This window comes from Hermetia illucens, chromosome 3 (assembly GCF_905115235.1).
Source record: "Hermetia illucens chromosome 3, iHerIll2.2.curated.20191125, whole genome shotgun sequence".
Classification (NCBI taxonomy): Eukaryota; Metazoa; Arthropoda; class Insecta; order Diptera; family Stratiomyidae; genus Hermetia; species Hermetia illucens.
Window position 1 is genome coordinate 117,029,800 of NC_051851.1, and position 22,093 is coordinate 117,051,892.

Sequence of the window (22,093 nt, forward strand, 5' to 3'; positions counted from 1 at the left end):
CTTCTTTGATACATTCCAGGATTATTTTAGCCGTTACCTTTGTAATGACAGGAGATACGGAGATGTCCCTCTTCGAATTTTGACCAGCACCGATGATGGTTTCCCTTGTAATATTGTGGATTTCACGAATTGAATTCCGGTTACCAAGACGATCAGTTTCTCATTCTATGTCAAATAAGGAAAGTATCCAGCTTTTGTACTGAAATTACTATGTGCATCTTCACAATCAACGCTGTTAAACTGCAAATGGTTCGGGTGCCTAGGTACAAGGATGAATCGCTTATAAAGTTCCTTGCACTTGCTTATTAAGTCGCTGCTTAACACCTCGTGCGATCTGTTAGCCTCCTGCGTTTATCCGAGACACCAAATTGATCTCTAGGTTATGCATATCCATATATAGCGTTCAAAATGACACTTGATACCAACACAATATCTTCGGTTTCAAATTACACTAGTTTACAAATGTTAACTTCTTAAGGCTTTGTTGAAAAGAAAACCTTATTAAAATCAGTTCAATGTTTTTGTTAGTTCCTGCTATTGACACGGAATTCGATGGAAAGGATGGAATTATGAATCCCCATAACAGGCAGGCAATTATATAGGCGCACGTTGAACTTAAGGGGGTCTCCGTAAACTTAACAGAGGGGTGCAAATTTTTGTTTCACCGAATATAGCTATGTGGGGTATCAAATGAAAGGTCCCGATTAGTACTTTTTTAAGCATCTGCTGTAAAGGTCAGGTGTGCGGGGATCAGAAAAGGATAAATTAAATCTAAAAAAAATAATGGTGGTCCATGCACATGGCATCTAGGCTCTGAAATACACTCTGCTGCCTTCTTCAGCGGAAGAAGAGATACGTATTCGGGAAAATAAACAAAAAGCATTTCCAAAAAGAAAAATAGAATCTGTTTATTTGTTCGGACATGAATTCTGTCAATGCAAAAACGCCGGGCGGCGCACGTAATACCACTTCAGCTAGTTTCTTCAATGCAAGTGTTATATCCACAAAATTTGCTTTGCGACTCGGTTGTCTCAACGTTGAGCTAGGGCCTCTGTTTGCAATACTTAAATTTAGTTTCAATTTTATATCTTTTTGCTTTTTTGTTTTGAGAATTTGTATGAACTCCAACCTTTAAAGAAAAGTATAGGGATGAAATAGTAGTATTTTATGTAAGAGTTTATTATAGTTTACAGCTACAGCTGTGATAATAGTAATAATAATAGATTATTTGTTAACTAGAATTAATGCAGACGGATTACGAGATAATAATCAATGGAGGTTGGTCATTTTAGCCGCTATAACAAATATATATTTATATGGTTACCATTTTTCTCTTGGTAGGGTATAGCGCCTCAATGTCACCTACGTGTCACAGTTTTTGGTTTGCTCAAATGCGCTTCAGCCGATTTCCCCCGTCTCGTTGGCTATCTTGGGAGCGTGGGTTCCACTGCATACCATAGCCAGCAATGCAATGATCGCCTCTCCTTATTGTGTGACCCATCTACTGGCACTTTCGCCTTCTGATCACATCGAGTACGCGTGACTGGCCAGCGCCGACCAATTTCTTTGTTTGAAATAGTATCGTGTGAGCGTACTTCGACGATACGACGCCGACAGGATTTGATGAAGGCTTGGAGCTTTCGAGTTACTATGATGATTACTTTCCATGTGCTACTCCCATATAACAACACAGAAAGAACACTAGCACAGAAGAATCTTAACTCGATCTTTGTATTGAGATAACTGCGACATCCAATTCAGTGCTACCATCGTCAGAAACCACACTTCCTAGATATATCAATTGATGATGATGATTGATGATGTCTTCCATGCTTTGCCTTAATGCAGAAAGGGAAAGTGCGATAACCAGTCAAAGAAGCTTTGTAGGTGTTTATCTTCAGTTCTACCCATGACCCGGTGACAGAACAAATATATATCATCGGCGTAGTCAAGGTATTTCAGGAACATCGTCCATTGAACTCCTCCACGTTCTCCCGACAAGGCTGCGTGAAGAACATCACTTGGACCTTAAATTCTTCTAAGATTTCATCTTGATGCACCACGTACCATTTCGCGCTATCTCATAATAGCTACCAGTTTCTTTGGAATACCCCTCCCGTATAGAGCACGTCAGATATAGTTTCTGTTCACGTTGCTGAAAATTTTTTCGAAATAGATGAAGAGTAGGTGAAGCGAAGATTTAAACTCTACGCACTGTTTCAAAACGATCAGTAGGGTGTGGATGCGATCAATGCAGGAGGATCAGAAAAGCAACAATCCAAATTGGATCAGGGCCTTGAAGTGTGTTAAAGTACTTCATTTAAGACCGTAACGGTCCACTACATTATACTGTAGGAGGCAAAGTGGTCAGCATCGCGCTTGCCCGAGATTTTTACCCAGCTTTGGCTTAGGCACTCATTCACAGCTGAGTCGACTGGTATTCGATATCCAGTCACGATAACAAATCCTTCTGCTACCAGTGAGTTGTGAACTACGACCTTCCGCTACGACAGCCTAGCGCTCTAACCACTTGAGCCATCCAGACACCCCAATGGAGGAGTATCCCGAGCGAAAACCAGCCTGTCTTTCTGTCAATCAAATATTCGAGATATCCTTTGATGCACTCCAGGATTATTTTAGTTATTATTTTTGCGATGTCAGGGAGCACCCAGATACCACTCCATTTATCACATTCAAAATGGCTTCTTGACGATCATCCCTTTCTTCCACTCTCTGGGAAAGGATTGGGATTGCTAGCAACTTTACCAGATGTCATGCGGTTAAGAACTGAATTGTTGTTTCCACCTCTTCAACTGTTCATCATGGTGTATGAAGAGTCAAACGTTAACGTTCTTCACAGGGCCTTCGAACAATTTACGACCATATGCAAGTTCGTTTGTGATGCGATATACACCTTTGAACTCGTTGCATTCTGCGGCATCCTGACCAGTGCGATAACAAATTCCCTTTTGTCATGGCGGACACTACGCTGAACTTCTCTGAATTTGACACGGTATCGGAGTTCGAGCGCATCACGCCCGCCATCAGTCGCAGCTGCCAATAAAGCTTTCAATTCCTTTCGCTCTTCGATTTCGCAGTCAGTCAGATCTTATGATGTCCTTCCGGAACGTAGCCGGCGACTTGCGTGGCATCCGAGAACGAAGCATTTTTGTTGGCGGTCTAATGCTCATCGATATTTTCAGGTGGGCGACTCAGTGTATTCAATGTTTGATCAGCAAGGTAGATGTTATAACAAAGAGGGCCTGAATTCCGTTTTCTTCGTTCTTACCAGTTGTTTTTTTTTTAATTTATTATAGTAAATTGTTTTTTTTTTTTAAATTTGAAGTGAACAAAGAAAAGAATTAGCCTAAGTGCGGCAGCTAAGCAAATTTCTGATGTCGAAGGCTCTGATAGAGTGGGATCGTTCAATAGTAGCAACAGACACTAATGGCGGAAATCATGGTGTGATCTAATAAAACTGTCGAAAACCGTTTTTGGAAACAAAACTTCATTTACTAAATTATCAGCATTTTAGATTTCAATCAAAATCAAACGCACTGAAAGGCTCGCGACATTGTGTGCTCGCGGAAGAAACTTCAGGAGCCTGGCAACTGGCAGTTGCTCATTAATACCTCAAAATGCGAAAGTTTTTTAGTCATTTGTATATGAATATCAATTACTCCAACCAGACATATGTGTAGGTAGGTATATAGTATATGCGTGCTAATGAAGTTTGCGGGTAGTGTCTAATTCAGATAGATATACGTGCATATATGTGTACAGTATTCGGAAATAGGCAGTTTGTTTGTTTAGGTTGAGCGTAATATCTATGGCTGTAATATGTACGTATGTCTCGTAGTTTGGAAAAATATGAAGGAGTATGTTTGATTTGTAGCTATTTTTGATTGATTGATTTATCCGAGAAAAAAAACGTGCTCAAAGTAATTTTCCTAGTTTATTGTTGACTTATTTTGTTCTTAGAAAAGAAATGCCTGAGAAGCTGAGACCCTTTATCTTTAAACTGGTACAAAGAGACTCTAGTCAAAGAATAGTTACTATGAAATTCGGCATCTCCCAGTCCGATTCCGTAACACGACTCCTGTTGCAAGAAAAAAGGGTAGTGGGCATCCAAAGAAATTAACTGAGGCCCAGGACTATCTGCTTGGGCGGCGTTTGCATGTCGCAAATTAGGCCGACAACTCCTGGAAGTTGAGAGTCACTGAAATTTGTTCTTTTTCTGTCTTATTTGTGTTACATTATGTTTTCGTATATCTAGGCATGTAAAACCGATTACTTCCCGACCCAATCGAAAGCCATCAACATTGGAATAAACTGTTACGCAAGATTATGATTAGTGACAGAGCACGTTGAATGTAGTGTCAAAGGCTGGACCGACGTATCTTATGGCTTGGCTAATCAAAATTTAAGCTATTTCAACACAACACAACTATCTTTTGGAAGACATTAGGACGTGAAATACCAAGTGCCTGCGGTCAAACATAGAGGTGGGTCTATGATGATATGCTTTTGTTTTTTTCGTGATACAATAGGTTCAACGTTTAAGATCGTGGGTGTAAAGTCTGTAATTTATTATCGAGACCTATGCTAGCTCAGTGGTTAGACCGCTGGGCTATCGTAGCGGAAGTCGCGGCTCAAATTTCACTGGTGGCAGAAGGATTTGCATCGTGATTGGATGTCGCATACCAGTCGGCTCAGCTGTGAATAAGTACCTGAGTCAAATCAGGGTAATAATCACGGGCAAAAGTAATGCTGGCCATATTGCTTCCAACAGGATACTATAATCCAGTAGTCAGTATCCGTTACGGTCTTGCATGAAGTGCTCTAACACACATCAGAGCCCAGATCTAATTGGATTGCTGCGGCAACGATTATTATTACGCTACATCATTCTCTCAACAAATTTTACAACGATTGGACTTTTATGCACCACAATAATCTGAAGTTTTCGGCTCGAATGATGAAGAGCTGGCTGGCCGACAACCTTGTAAACGTTCTCCAATGGCCTGCACAAACCTCTCACTTTATTCACATTGAACATCTCCAGTGTATTGTTGACAGAAAGATCAGGGAAAATAATATTACAAAAACAACTGACCTCTACACCGCCAATGGCCAATGGGACTTCCAGTGTATTTGATTTTTTGGCTTATTGCCTCCATGCTTTTCATTCTCGTCAAATTTTTTGATTAAGAAATCGTATTTTAAACGAGCACTTTTTTTCTGCCCAAAAAATTGACTAAAATGGCAACGATGAAAATGGTTGCTTTATGACAACTTATTTCAAAAATTCAAATTATGTATCTAATTCTATATTAGATAAGTTACCAAATTATATATAACATAAAGGTTGAAAATACATTGGTTTTTTTTCCGGCACTGTATGTATGTTTAGAATTCCCTCCCTTGTTTGGGGATGAAACAAGGGTTGCTCTTTTGGGTGCGGAGCTAACTTCCTTAGAATTTCTGCTGTCTCTGCTCCATTCGCCTCAGGTTTCACGTTGGGTAATGCGGTTGTTTCTTTCAGCATGGCGACGCTGTTAAATGTTGGTTAGTATTTTCTTATGCTAAAGGCTTTGGCTACCTGGTATATACTATGTGTCGTATTTTGTTAAGCGATGAGAATCGGTTAGAATTAATACTAAGGTTTTTTTCCAGGTTAGTTTTGTGAATTTGTTGCTTAGAGTTCGATGTATCTTACTGGGTAGTTTGGAATAATTGTGCTAAAATGCATTCCTTAATTCATGATAGTATTATCGTTGTGGTTTGAATTTTAGGCAATGAATATTGAAATATTGTTCGAACCATGACGATTGTATTCAAACGTTTTATTCTTTGAAATAGGGTTATTTCCTGTCTTAAAAAACTCAAAGCGTCCACTTATATGTAAATAGTTACCTACGGTAAGCGGAAACACAAGTTGAGAGAACTATACATTTCTGGAGCAGGTTTTTCTTTCTGGAGCGTAACGTTTTAATTCATATGCAAACTGATGTACATAGGTGCAAAGCCTTTGACTTTCCCAGAATTAGAAAACTCGCAGGAGGCAGTATCTATGAAACTGGCAAATGGAACTTCTCTTAATAACAATGGAAAGGCTGTAATTGACTTCATTTTTTATAAAGCGTTGAATCAAGGAGTCAGGCTTTGAGAATAGTTTGCCGCGAAGAAGTATTATGAGTTAGGACAAAATTTAAGTAAATTCAAATGCCAATTATGATACAGTTATTAGGTGGAGATAATGGAATGTTGCTGGAAATAAAGAAGCAAATAAGCTTCATTTCAAGGTGAATTTCAAGTCAATTTTAAGAAAATGAACAGACTAAATCATATTAAAACAAATGTAGGTGTCCAATAGATATAAAAGTTTCAATGCAACAAAAAATGATTAAGAATGGAATAATACGAAGTTGTAGAATGCAAGATTTTGGTAGATTTAACAGAAATTAGAAGTAGTTTCATAAAGTATTTTCTATGGAAAGTGCTGGGAGTATGTAATAGGTGATACGAAACTAAACAGTGACAAAACTTTGCTAGCCTTCTAAGGACTGGAACCTGTTAATAGAATATGGTAACGTGATTTAAACACAATGTACGCAAAGATACCGCAGTAATAATTTTTTAGATAAAATCTTTAATATTTTTGAAATACGAATACATTCATATTTTCATTTCTTAAATTACAATCTACATGAATATAGGAAATAACAAAGTGAGTGAGACTTGCTGAAAGCTTCTCTTTCACAAAAATAAGGCTTTAAATAATTTAAAACTGCTTACTGTATATACTGCAATAAAGGCAAATAATCCTGAAGACATAATCAGCAACACAAAGGACAACGATTGAAACAAGTAATTTTTTGATATATGCTAAAAAAATTGTAGAAATGCTGTAAAATACGAAAACAAAGTAGAAAATAGGTTTTCCTTTCTTACGCTGGTGTTTCTTCTGTTGGCTAATAGAGTATAGCTGCCGCTTAAGCGTTTTTTATGATATTCTGTTTCTCAAAGCTTACAAGCCCTTTTGCCTGAGTTTTTTGGACTAGTTATCAAAAATGTTGATTGAATGTTGTAATTAATCTTACTATGTAATAAAAGCTTTTTCATGGGGTTTACGTGGAATATAAACTCACTTCATAATTCTCCGTATGGAGCTGCCATGGGGATACATAATTTTGACTATTGTATTCAGAGTTTGACAGGCTAATTGTCCCGAGTTTAAAAAAGTTAGGTTCAATTAAGAACAATCTTCAGAATGATGTATTTTATTATAATATTCGTTGAGGGAACAACATTTGCTATGACGAACATTATTTAGGAAAAAATTGGAATTTCCTAATCCCAATGTAAATAATATTTTTGTAATTTCAATCAATAATTTGATTGCGCACAATCATTAACAATCAAAAGGACACAATCCAATGTAATCAATTTGTACACAATCCCCTGCACAAATATTTTATTTTTATTACAACATAGTCAAAACCAAACGTTTGAACTTATTATATTGTCAACAATTAGTTTATTTTTATAGAATCATATTTGGAAGGAAAATGTGTACTTTATACCTGATTAGTTAGTTTATGTGGGTTATTGTTAGCCAAAATGTCATGAAAGTTTAACAATATCTTGTAGCAACGTTAGTTTCTCGATATAGCTTGTTTCTATTATAGTTATTTCAAGTACGTACGAATAGTCTTCACATGCAAAATCTCTAAAGTTTCAATTGAATTTCATTGTAGTTATTCATTAAAGCGATAATCTTAGTGGAAAAAATATATATTCGCCAAAATTGAGAATTTAAGAGACTTTTTGTAAACAAAGGAGAAAGATAAAAGGCAACAAATTAAAGAAAGTCTATTGAGAAATACATTTAGCGGTTTAAGGAACAAAGTGTAATAATTAAGGATAACTCTCAAAAGAAGTTAGTAATTTTTTGTAAGTAAATTAATGACATAACAGTGAAAGTGATTAAGGCAAATAAAAATAATCTTGTACCAAATTTGTTGACCATCTTCAAATTTTGACTTTAACCTTAAACCGATTCCCAGCTGCTTCAGGTATGAGAGGCTTTGTTGATTTTTTATGTGAAAATATCTGGGTACACGATAGTTCCACTTATATATAGTTCGTAGTGAATATTCGTTGAATATGCCCGATATCCAATTCGATGTGGTATTGACATTTTATCTTTTAGGGAGTAGTAATTTGACGCGACAGAGGCAATTTCGACTTACTATAATTTTATTAATAATGGTAGGAATTCCACCAAACTTTCCATTATGATGTTTCATGTTAACACCAAAACCTTTGCAATCGTATAGGGATCTAGAATGGTCTCAAGGGGGGGGGGGGGTGTTCATAGTAAATACTCAAAATATAATAATATTATTAATTTTGTTGGTCTGGGAGATATCGTAATGCAGATATTAGTAATTTTTTTTTAAATGTTTCGGTTGGGTACTCTCTGAGAATGGTTCCTTGAAGTAATTGACTCCTTTCGGATGAGCTTCTCCCCTTTGCAAGTAATGCAATAATATTATGTGGCGTAGATTCGATTAGTACTTGCAGAAGTAGATATTAGTTTTGACATTAGTTGCAAAAAGGCACTTTTTTGCTTGTATTTAATTTCTTCCATGGAACTTGGTTATTTCGTCTTCATCCTCGCCTTATCGTTATTTTGGAGTATTAGCAGATATGTGTACCAGCCCCATTGGTGACTTTACTAAAAGTCTAAATTTGGTTGTATTTAGTAGGCAACTCAGTGGGTTCATCGCCAAACAAAACCACATTGGAATGACAGATTCAACTTGAAATATCCCGGCATGTATTGGAATTTGCATTCTTTCGTGCTTAGCCCGTGCAGACTTGTCTGCTATTTGCATCAGAAATTGCGAACACCATCAATCCCTGGTACTTTCCAATTTAAAGCGAGCTGCAGATACTAATAATGATGGTTGGCCCAACAATCCATATTAGATCAGGGTCTTGAAGTGTGTTAGAGCACTTCATTCAAGGCCGGAACGGTTCACTACAGTACACTGTAGCAGGCAATGTGGTCTGCATCGCGTTCGCCCGAGATTATTATCCTGATTTGACTCAGGTACTCATTCAGCTGAGTCGACTGGTATCCGACGTCAAATTACGATACAAATCTTCCTCCCACCAATAGATTTGAACCACGACCTTCCGTACGACAGCCTTGTGCTCTAACCACGCAGCTGTAGGGACACACAGTAAGTACCTGATGGTAAAGATCGACGTCAAGTTGAGCTCCAAGTTGGGGCAGTTGGATTATGTGCGAAAAAAACCAGAATAGGCTAGTTGATCTCTAGCAACGATATATCGGGATGTTCAAATATAGTCGCAGGCTGGTGGTGAAATCCATTCTGTTATATTCCGCCCTGTCTGGACGACGCTCTGCACTGAGGGAGGTTGAATTCTGGTGTGTAGTGAGTTTCTGACAGGATGGAATCAGTCAGTGCCCGGTCATCGCGGGGATGATTTGTTTGGAACTTTTATTCATTTTTATAAGAAATGGAAAGCTAATAGATTCCTACATTTTTGTGGGTGGTTGGCTTTTGTAACGCAGTTGCAAATACATTTTTGAATGTTGTTAATTGAAAATGTTAACAATGTAATACTCGTTGGTGCAATGCTGGTGCATTGAACCAAGTTGTAGGATGATTATTGATGCGATGTACCGAAATCAATTCGTTGATCAGAATGCAAATCAAGGTAATGAATGACTTGTTGTGATTTTGAACTGTTCTGATGATTTATTGTCACTATACTATATTTAAATGGACAGTTGCTGTCAAAACCGATCACCCTTCATTTATGCAACATTGGCATAAGTAAACTTTTCAACGCTGGTTTTTGGTACATGATTTGATTTATTTATTTTTTTAAACATAAACACAAACTAACTTATACTTTATTTCATTTCATTTTTATTAGCACTCAGGGACAAAATATTAAATAATATAAAAATCTTACGTGATCAGCCTTGTGATTTAACCGATTCGAGAGCCTGTTGTTTATCAATACTTTCTGTATACAATTGTACGTCCAGCACCGTTTTAATTCTTCTTAGAATATTATCAACAAAACCTTTGCATACATTTGCAAGAATATCCTGCCATGTGGGACACACTTTCGCCTACAGCTTTTCCTGACTTTCCGTCTTTCCAGTAACCGACCTATTTAAGACACCTCGTGGATGTTTGCTGTGGTTGACGTCTAGAGACTGTGGCAGCCACTCAAAAATTGTGATATTATTATAGTACCACGCTTTTGTCGATTTTGCTTCACGCTTATGATAATTGTCTTGCTGTAGGGCAAGGTCCGAAACATTCACTTTTAATTTTTCTTTAGATACCGGGAGTTTGGCTCTTAAAATATCAATGTTCCAACATCTGTGACAAGCATACATCTTCATACTATTATGGAACCTTTGAAAATTTTAAGATTGGCTTTCTTTGCCATAGCTTTAATTTTCCGATCCCAAATCTCTGATTTTGAACTCATCGGCTCACAACATCTTTCCCCAATCTTCGATAGTCCTTTGTGAATATTTGCGAAATCTAGACCTTGCTTCGTATGCCTTGCTGATAAAGAGGGTTCTTAGCTGTGGCTCTTCCTCTAAACAGAGCGCCTCGTGAAATTCTGTGAATTATTATTATTATTTTACACTAAACTTAACAATATAACTTTACAAGCATATGCGACACACTTAGAATTAGCTAAGGAATTGACAGCAAAAGGGGCACCAATAACTGTTAATTTTGCTAAAATGGCTATAGCCCCAGAATCCGAGAAAGCCCGTAAGAGAAGTATTCACAATAAAAAACTAACGTCTCTCCGCTGTCAAAGATCGATGTTTCCTCATCCTGATATCCATCCTACCGCGACAATACCTAACTATGTAATTAATAAATGCACAATCAAGTTCACAATAAATGGACTAAAATTTCTGAATAAAGGCTTCAGCTATGCCGTCGCACCACCCCCTCTCATAGAGATTACGATAATGGACATAGAAGCAAAAATCAAGCACTTCGAAACCACGACCAAATATAAGATACGCTGGCAAGTGGAAAACATTATAAAGACTAACCAAACGAGTAGCAATACCCCACTCCAAGAGCCAAGCATTATCAAAGAACTCAACAGAAGAGAAGCTTACTACCTAAAGGCTGACAAAGGCAACGAAGTAATTACCATGAATAAAAGAGATTATGATGAACTATAGTATTGGAAAAGTTAAGATAGGGAAACTTCTTCGAATTAAGGAACGATCGACTTCCAGAATCCATTAAGTGAGTAGAAAATGTACTGAAAGAATGTAAACTCATTATCCTAAATCTTGCGAAACATAGAATAACTAATCCGTCATTTCCGCGAATTAGATACCAACCGAAAATCCAACCAGGGAGGTTATTGCCAATTTCAACTGATCCACATACAACATGGTTAAATGTGTAATTGATGAAATTAACAAACTAGGAAACATCAGTGAAGAACTCTTAACGAAATGGTCAATAAACTTAAGAATATGGAACTACAGAACGACGCAGCCATAGTTTCGTAGGACGCAATGGCACTATTCCCCAGTATACCCATAAAGGAAGTTATTTCGATTCTAGGAGATTGGTTAGTTTCACTGGACATAACATACGAAGGGGTCAAAAAGGGCCAAACTAATGAAGAAACTAGCAGCTATATACATGACAGAAAATTACTTCATGATCAGGGGCCGCTACTACTAAACAACCAAAGGGATAGCCATAGATAGCGAAAAGAAGATAATTCCACAGAATATAAACCGGTTACACCTCAATATCAAATTCACCATGATGGTAGACGAAGGAGGAGAAATCTCATTTCTCGGCCTCTAGGTAATTAATAACAACAAGAAAATAGAATTTGATATCTTTAGGAAAGATAGCTCAACACAAAGGACTATCACAAGTACATCGAACCATTCATACCAATACAAGGAAGCCACACATCATTCAATGATACACCGCCTACCGCCCCAATCCATAACAGATTCAACAAAGAAAGAACGATCATTAAAGATACCGCAACCCCAGATGATAGATCAAATGGTAAAGAAAAAACAAACTAGATTATCGAGAGACAAGTACACAACCTCGTACGAACAAAAAAAAAGTAAAAGCAAGGAATTTGTCAACGAGATACGGACGAATTTGTCTAAAACTGACATCCAGGTAGTTGGCTCCATCAGGAAATATACACCCAAGTGCCGGACAGTTAAGCTCTTGGGTGTTTAACGTAGGTACCTGTCGTGGAGACTTAATCCTACGGTCCTCTTAAGACACGGATTGATTTTGTGACCACAATCAGAGCCCCGCTGAGACAAGCAACAACGGTACCAGTCTATACCAAGTGCATGGCTTGGCATTCATACTGGTGGATGCAAGAATTACCTAAATCTCTACCGAACTAAGGAGTACGGCACCCGTGTTGAAACGCAACACCACGTCGAGGCCCGAAGGTCTACTCTCGCTTGAGCACAATCACAACCACCATGAAACTTCCACTAGGAGGGCCAACCGCAAACAACGGGAGTTCACCCGAAGTATGAGAGTCCAGGGGCAATCCGGGTTCCCATGGTACCAGTATACCCCTGGTAATGTTTCGTGATAAATTTGCCACTTCAGATGAGTCCCGGTGCAGACTCGGGTCTGATCGCCCTAATTAGGCCTTTGGAGAATTCGCCTACTGCATCACGGCCGGCAAACCAAAGTGAGTACAGCGTCTCCCGGTGCCACCACTATGGAGGTTCTCCTCGCCCACTTGGTTTTGGTTTGGCCGACAGGGTTGCCGCCCCGTCTTCCTCACCGCCACCTCTGAGCACCCCAAGTGCCGGACAACACACAGAAAAACGCGGGATATACTGGATGGAGTGCAATAACTGCTCCAAAACGTACATTGGCCAGACAGAAAAGTCTGGTTCATGCCGGGGTCAAATAGCACCTAAAGGAGGCAGATTTGGCCAAACAATAGGCACATAAGATCATCCGTGGCAAAACACATAATAGAAGAAGGGCCGAGTTGGAAATACTCAAAGAGCAAAAGCTTCGTACTGATGAAGGGAGTAAGTTGCTCCCGAAATATATCTATACACAATAAAATAAAATTGTAGTTTGGAGTTAGCTACTGGTCTATCAATTTTAGACTTAACTACAAATAGAAGACAATATCTAACCTCTTGCTCAAGATTTAGTATGGTGAACAATTCGTATTTGTACCTTCATCCAGTTTTTCACGAAAAATGCCAAAAAAAACAGCCTTCACACGGGATGACCCCCTTAATGGGATAGATAGAATCTGATAACATACCATACATTTTGAGTGATTTCAGCCATAAATTTATATGAAATTCTGGTAAAGTTTTACACTCCCTCGAAAGTGTGATCAGTTTTGAGAGTAATAGGATTTTTGTTTTTTGACAACCGTGTGACCAGAATTCACATAAAAGTGTAAAAATGTAATTATGCCATTTTAATGCGGACGATCAGTCAGTTCGTCGGTCAAATTATCCAGAAGCTAGCTGAAAATTATGCGGTCCGCCCCTAATGGGAGGAATCATTACCCGTGCTATCTTTAGGGTGCCGATATTATTTTTCTTTATTAATGCGGTAGCTTTCAAATCATTCGCTGCAATTACGCTACAACAGTAAAACAATTACGAAATTCATACAAACCTTCACTGCCGAAACTACTGATTCAGCAGGTAAAGATGGCGACTTCCTGTTTATATTGCCATCGAACTCTCAATTGAAAACAGCAAATGAGATCCACTCAAGTGAAAATCACTCCCTGAGAATTTTCTTTGAGATTGAAAAATATTTATATTCGAGTATTATAAAGTATTTTTTTTCGATTTGATGACTTATAATTGCCACATTAATCCCCCGAACATGCCAATTTGAATCAATAAAAAAATACATAGATAATGAATAAAAACAAAATTCCCTAGACTTTATATAATTCATGATTAACTGTGTCACTGCATAAATCACAATTCAGGTTTGATTAGGGTGTGGAGAAGTCACCTCTTATCACAGTCATACCGCACTCCAATCTGTCGCCTAATTTCATCTTGAATTCGCGCAATTAAAATCATTTCGTCGTGGGATAGAACTCGAGAGTAAATGCTTTTCGCTCGAATGCACTTGGCCGCCTCATCTGCCTCATATCTCAGTCCGAGGTAATTGCAAGAATTGGTTGCGTTGGAGTATTTTTCTGTTTCGGGGATCCACCAGGTTCGTATGTTGCAATCGGGCTCAATAAGTGAGAGGGGACAACAGTAGGACGGAAGCTGAAATATATATGTTTTATTAAGCGTAATATTAATATTAATGTAGAGTATCACGTGGGTGTCAGAACACTACCAAATTGTCTCTGGATTTACTCTTATTGGTTTGGAACCTCGAGTGAAAGTTTAGCTAAAAGACTCCAGAGAAATCAGAAAAAAGCATTTTGTTACATTTCCTCTAATTTAATAATTAAATAGAAGAGAAGTTGCAGCATATAAAAGAATTTTTTATTATGTCCTCACAGTTCACAAAGAATACACTCCATTTCTTCTCTTGGAGTAATTAGCCAGCAGAAGTTAGTGGCTTTGTGCATACCTAATCAACGGACTGTGTTCACCTTTATTTTTTCTCTATTTCGCGTGGATGATTAAATTCTCCTAGCAGCATCCTCATACCGAAAACAGAAAGGATTTTAATCTTTTGGTTGCAAGTAATGTTAACGAAGAAAATTAACAACTTCGTTGGTCAGGAAAGCAGGAGTGGCCGTAAATGTTTCGATAATCCGATGAAGGGCCTTAATGGTAAGTTTCTCATTCATGGTTACTAATTTAAGACGCGGAAAAGTACTTTATCGTGATCCTCTAAGAGTTTGTGAAATCAGCGTTTTGTTAAAGATGTGAAACGTAGACCAGACGGTGGAAAGAATGTTTGACGCCGTTAAGTGATGATGAGAGCACGTAAAAAGCCTGCAGATACGAGTATGGGTGAGACGGCGGTTAATTATGAACCGAAATTTGCAGACTTAAATTTCCATGACCCCGGGACTCGTTCAAAATAGTGGGAAGTATAACAGATTTTAAATAGACGTGTATGGAAGCCATTACAGTACGGCCGCTGCGGTATATCTCCGAAGTCCGCGGCATCATCGGTGGTGGCAGATAACTCATACAATCAGTCACGCGAATAACTTAAAAAGCGGTTGTGTGCCAGTTAGAAAGAGAAAATGAGACCACTCATGAGCAGCCAGTCCCAGAGTTGCTGGTGCGAAGTCCATGAGTGACACGCTTACCAACCGACAACTAACCACTATAAACTGCAGGCAACTTCGACACCAAGTATCGCGGAAGCGACTTCAGATATAATAACCTTCAGCAGCAGAAACACACTTAACGTCGCAAGTTCAACAATTGTCAAGCCAACTTGCAGAGCTTTGAACGAAGCTATATAAACGTCAGCGTTCACAGTCCAAGTGCGAAAGGCTTCGCCTGCAAATTAAATGTTGGTATTACTGGAGACTTAATTCCGAAACCACCAAATGTGCGGAACCCTGTAATTGGGCTTCGGGAGAAGTCCCGATACTCTTCCACTTGGAGATTTATAATTGCAGATGTTTCTAAGCCAGTATTCGGAACATATTTCTTAGGACACTGCCGTCTTCTGCCGGATCTCCAACACGACCGTCTCCGAGAGTCAATAACCCAGCCTATCTTCCAAAGAAAGTGGCAGAATATAGAATGCCGGCTGTTAGTAAATATATTAGAAGAAGTTTCGGGAAATAACTCGCCTGGCCAGAGTAGGAGAAATATCGTGTTAGTGAACTAGGCATCACATAGTCCACTGGCAAACAACTGCCTTCAAACCCAGATGATTAACTCCATTAACAAGCTAAACATAAGGGAAAAAGAATTTAAGCTCATGGTACAGTTCGGACAAACGTGTCCATCTAATAGCCTTTGGGTTGTACCCTTGCATATGTTGCCTAAAAAAAAAATAGCGAGTGGAGGCCATACTGAGATGACTGTGTACTCTGCGGCTAGATTTGAAACGAGAAGTACCCAATTTGCCACCGGAGAAGTCAGGAAGTTTAAGACCAATGAGGGAGAATAATCAACTATACTATATTTATACTATGACTCGAAAGCCACTACCCACATCAAAAGGCCGAAGCTCCACTGAGCAGGCTATGTAGAGCAAATGGACAAAAGGAGAATTTTTAAACGCCTACTTAAAGATATCGTAGAAGTCATCATCATCAACGGCGCCGGTATCCGGTCTAGACCTGCCTTAATAAGGAACTCCAGACATCGCAGTTTTGCGCCGAGGTCCACCAATTCGATTCTTTTTCTACCATAGATATTGCCCTTATAGACTTCCCGGGCTGGATCATCCTCATCCATACGGATTAAGTGACCCGCCCACCGTAACCCATTCAGTTGGATTTTATCTACAACCTGACGGTCATGGTATCGCTCATAGATTTCGTCATTGTGTAGGCTACGGAATCGTCCATCCTCATGTAGAAGGCTAAAAATTCTTCGGAGGATTCTTCTCTCGAATGCAGCCAAGAGTTCGCAATTCTTCTTGCTAAGAACCCAAGTCTCCGAGGAATCCATGAGAACTGGCAAGATCATTGTCTTGTACAGTAAGAACTTTGACTCTATGGTGAGACGTTTCGAGCGGAACAATTTTTGTAAGGTGAAATAGGCTCTGTTGGCTGACAACAACCGTGCGCGGTTGTGATTTTCGACCCTAGGTATGAGAAATTATCAACGGTCTCAAAGTTGTATTCTCTTATCTTTATTCTTCTCGTTCGACCAGTGCGATTTGATGTTGTTGATTGGTTGGTTTTCGGTGCTGACGTTTCCACAATATATTTTGTTTTGCCTTCATTGATGTGCAGCCGCCTGCTCGATCTGGATGAAGGCGGTTTGTACGTCTCGGGTGGTTCTTCCCATGATGCCGATATCGTCAGCATAGGTCAGTAGTTGTGTGGACTTAAAGAGGATCGTACCTCTTGCATTTACCTCAGCATCACGGATCACTTTCTCAAGGGTCAGGTTCAAGAGGACGCATGATAGGGCATCCCCTTGTCGTAAACCATTGCCTTGAGAGTGATCTTGCTGCTTTTATCTGGCCTCGCACATTGGTCAGCGTCAGCCTAGTCAGTCTTATCAATTTCGTCGGGATACCGAATTCTCTCATGGCCGTGTACAGTTTTACCCTGGCTATGCTATCATAGGCGGCTTTGAAGTCGATGAATAGATGGTGCAACTGTTGTCCATATTCCAACAGTTTTTCCATCGCTTGCCGCAGAAAGAAAATCTGATCGGTTGCTGATTTGTCTGGAATGAAGCCTCTTTGGTATGGGCCAATGATGTTCTGAGCGTATGACGCTATCCGACCTAGCAAGATAGCGGAGAATATCTTATAGATGGTATTCAGCAACGTGATACATCTATAATTGCTGCACTGTATGATATCTCCCTTTTATGTATGAGACAGACAATGTCTCGCTGCCAATCGTCAGGCATTGATTCGCTGTCCCATACCTTGAGCACAAGTTGATGAACCACTTGGTGTAACTGGTCGCCTCCATATTTAACCAATTCGGTTGTAATTCCATTGGCTCCTGGCGACTTATGATTTTTTGGCCGATGAATTGCACGGATTGTTTCTCCAATACTTGGTGGTGGCAGTATTTGTCTGTCGTCTTCAGTTGGCGGGACCTCCAACTCGCCGATATTCTGGTTGTTCAGTAGCTCATTAAAGTATTCAATCCATCGCTCCAATATGCCCATTCTGTCGGAAATCAGATTTCCCTCTTTGTCTCGGCAGGATGAGCATCGAGGTGTATAAGGCTTCATCCTGCTGACTTGTTTGTAAAACTTCCGCGCCTGGTGCGGTTTCTTCCTGTATTTTTCTAGTTCACAGACTTGTTGGTTCTCCCAGGCTTCCTTTTTGACATTAGTTCGAGCGTCCGAAAAGGGTCAGTTACTTCAAAGACCCGTTTTCAGCACCTACCCAACCCAACTACCTGAAAAAAAATATGGTGGTGAATGCACGTGGTATCATCTAGACTTCAAAATACTCTCCATACCAATACCTGTTTAAATAAAGTTAGAATCATCAACTTTTGCAGTAATGTAGGCTTTAGTATAGCGCATAATACTACCAGGTTTGGTGGAAATCGCGCTATTACTAACAGACTATTACTAACTGAGGCCGGTTTTGAGAGCAAAGGCAAGTGTACCGAAAAGCTTGAAGAACGTTGGACGTAATGTATCGCTCGTGAAGAATAGTATGTTGATGAATAAAGTCAAATTTCTAGAAAAATGTTTTTCTTAGTTAGACCGGAGACTTATTGAGTGATGTGTTAAGTGCCAAAATGAACCCCCGCGCACAGAGGCGTGAAAGTGACGAGATCCTGCAGTAAAGCCGCGCTTAGGTGTTGGTGAAACTACACCATCAACTTCATCAATTTTCTTTAATGCTTGGGATAGTCCATCTCTGTCGTTGACAATAGTCAACCTGGATGGCCATCCTCCAACTATAGAAGTTCATTATAAACTTCACCCTTCAGAGTAGACTTAGCAGTGAATGAACTAACGCCAAATGCTGGCCCCGTTCCCACCACTGTGATTTCGTGCTGATAATGATGCTATTTTTGGCATCACGGTTGATGCCATGGCTGCCAATTTTGAGAAAGGTCGATCCAGTTCTACAATTGCCTTTCCGAAAAAGTGTGACCCAGTTTTCATGATAAAGATCGTCCGGGACATTAGTATTTTGTCTCATTTGTCTATAGCTGCAGTTTGGTTCATTTTCATTAGGGTCTGTTCATTTTTCTTGCTTTGCCAATATTTTTGCTGCACCCGGTTGTGTTCATATGAATATTCTAGTTTTTCCTTGTGTGATCTGTATTACGTGGGAATAAATATTCATTGTGTTGTCCCATACGTGTTAAGATGCGCGATATTCAACCTCTTTTCTCATAGAGCAATTTTTTGCAGCATTTGTTAGTACAAAATTGGTAATCACATTACACAATACACATGAGTATGACCCAAAATACAACAACAGCTTGAACTTAAGATATCATTTAGTATCTTTTTGTCACATTTTTCGATACCATGTTTTTCGCTTTCAATAACACTGTTCTTATCTGTTGACGTTTCAGTCGCAAAAAAGTTTCGAAATATCCAGGTTGCTAGCCTACAAATTTATATCCATTTAGGCTTCTCTGCTCATAAAATAAATTTTTCTGATAATCTATTCAGGATTTATTCACAGACTTCGTTCTGCTTAAATTTCTTGAAGAGATCAAAATGAAACCTTGATTATTGGCAATATTTAGATACTCATTGAAAGGTAGATTGTCTATGAATCTTGCAGAGCCGCCAAACCCATTTTCATGGATTATTTTGTAGTTTTCTTCCAGTTATTTTGGAATGATTCCTTCAAATGTTAAACATCTTCATCCCAATCCATCCAAATCTTCTACCCAATAATGTTCGAAACCTAAAGGGAAGAAGAATTTCTCTAAGAATTCTAGCCGAAAAGCTTTGGATCCTGTTTGAAATGTTCTTTTCTCTGTACATAGAATATTGCTTTGCAATCAGCCTGGAACATCTTCCTTTATGTGAGGGATAAATGTAGCTCAAGGGAATTGAACGGAAACAATTTGAAGGTGTTGATAAAAATGAAAGGACTTACACAAACGGTTCCTTTTTTCGAGATGATCACCGCCTGGTTGTCGTATGTTTCCAAACCCGAGCAAACAATTCGCGCCATTCGGTTCCCCGAGAACATTAAATCTGCTTCGAAATACATGTCGACATTATCACTGTTGATTTTCCCAGTCGCTTTTATGGATTTTGGATACTCGTTGTAGCAGAGGAGAACGAACTGAATTGCGTACGCACCCAGGTCCAGAACAACTCCGCCACCTAACGCTTTGTGTGTTACTCGCCGATTCGTATCACTTTTCAGACCGTGCTTCACGTAAATCTCTCGGATGTCGAAGATTTCCCTTCTTTCCATCATGGCCTTGAGATGCTGGTATGATGGGAAAAATCTATTTAAAAGCCAGTTGAAATTAAATGTTTAGTTAGATGAAGGGATAGGAGTAGTTTCTGAATGGAAGGCCTTGACTCAATAGTGAGTTCGAATTGGCGGAAACCAATTCTAAATTTACTGGGAAGGTGCATATGAACTTGTAGGAAGGGTCAGACCAAGATTGGAGGGAATTAGGGTGCACGAACCTTGACCATATTCCGGCAATAGCGAAAAGTTCATGATGCCTGGCGTACTGCAGGACCTTGTCAGTCTGCCACTCGTTCATGCAAAATGGGGTTTCACACAAAATATGCTTTCCGTAGCGCAGCATGAGGAGGCAAACTTCGTAATGTTGTGGGTTCAAAACGGCTATATAAGCAATTTCCACCATGTCGTCTTGCGCCAAACTTTTGTAATCCGCGTAGAATCGTTGGATTTTAAACTTTGTCGCGAAACTCTTAGCACGTTCTTCGTCATGGCTGCAGATTGCAACGACCTTATGTTCTACCGTGGTTAAATTCGTACTTAGCGCGTCGATAAACTTTTCCGCGATACTCCCAGCGCCTACTATACCCCAGCGAAGCGCCATAATCATTGGAACGAGTGTAAATTCCAGCCGAGGTGTTGCACATTACTGAACGATGGCTCCTGGGTGCAAATTGATGACTCTAACGTTAGCTTCGTTATCAACTCTAACTTTTTTTTCGGGAGACGCGCTGATAACGAGGATGGTCAATGAAAGTCTACTAGTGTGAACAACGAGTGCAATAAATGTTTTTGATTGCACTTTTACAGCTATTCCATGATAGCAGAATGAATGCTTGAACGCTGGCCACCATTTTATTTGCAAATGGCGCCCACTGCAGTCTTCGTAAACAACGTGCGATTACACGTCTTGTGTTTACGATGGATTTTGATTAACACTTTAGTAGACAGATTTATCCGACATCAAATCAAACTGCTATTGTTAAAATGACAATCATATACATATTTAACCAAAAAATTGCGTCGTAGCCCAGGAAAAATGTCATATGCACTTACCTTAAAATTGCGTATTTATAAAATATGATCCTTGATGGCCTACGTTGTATGGTAGTTATGAGGTACATACACTTGGTAATTATAGCTAGATAAGAGAATGTTCATAACTCTTGTTTTCACCCGTGCGCTTGTCTGTCCGGTTGTCTTCATCTGGCCGTGGACTTTTCTGAGGGCTCTGGGACTCTAACGCAACAGATCAGCCGCCCATGGTGTTCCATTCTGAAGAGGTAGACTGTTCATCGTATTCGCTACATGTACACAAAGCCTAAATGAGCGGAAACCAATTGCAACGCGGAAAGCTCTATTGATACCTACCAGCAGGTAGCGTGGCAGACAACACAACTTAAATATTCATACTTACCAGAAGGGAACGTATTCAGCACAGAGTGTGTCGCACAAAAGTATATTATTATATATTCGCTCTTCATCCCATAGTTGGATGGAAAGTATAGCTTTTTACTTAAAAACAATTGCCCTATTTACATGACTCCCAAAAATTATTTTATTTACAAAATGGGACAATGACACAACAGGAAAACAAAGTACATGTTTCTTTCATTAGATAAATTGACGGAAAAAAAATATTCGCTCTTAAAAAAGTTTACAGCTAAATTTATAAATTTAGTACTTTGTGTTACTTCCTTTAGGTTTGGTTATATGTTGTAAACGATTGTGCATCGAATGTGCCAATTTTTAAGGTTTTGTGTAAAACAAACCTTTCGTACAATAGCCTTGTGGTCTAACCGGACACGGATTGAAAAAAGATAAAAAGTTGAGTTTCACTGAATGGTTTTCCAATTTCAGGTAGATTTATTACTATTTGCCTTTCTTTTGCAATAATTTCTTTCATTTTACGGCCCATTTTCTTCACATTTTAAATTGACAGCTGCAGATCTAAAATGTGGTCT

At 39.1% G+C, this 22,093-nt stretch overlaps 1 protein-coding gene across 1 annotated transcript; it reads right to left on the reverse strand.

The window, feature by feature from the left end:
• Positions 1–14,003: 14,003 nt before the first annotated feature.
• On the reverse strand, positions 14,004–20,834 carry LOC119651109 (trans-1,2-dihydrobenzene-1,2-diol dehydrogenase-like). The gene is made up of 3 exons (XM_038054474.1): positions 20,351–20,834; positions 19,803–20,163; positions 14,004–14,371 (listed from the first exon to the last, which is right to left on the reverse strand). Exons 1-3 carry the CDS (start codon positions 20,737–20,739, stop codon positions 14,102–14,104), a joined length of 1,020 nt encoding a protein of 339 aa, XP_037910402.1. The 5' UTR covers positions 20,740–20,834; the 3' UTR covers positions 14,004–14,101.
• Between the last annotated feature and the right edge of the window lie 1,259 nt (positions 20,835–22,093).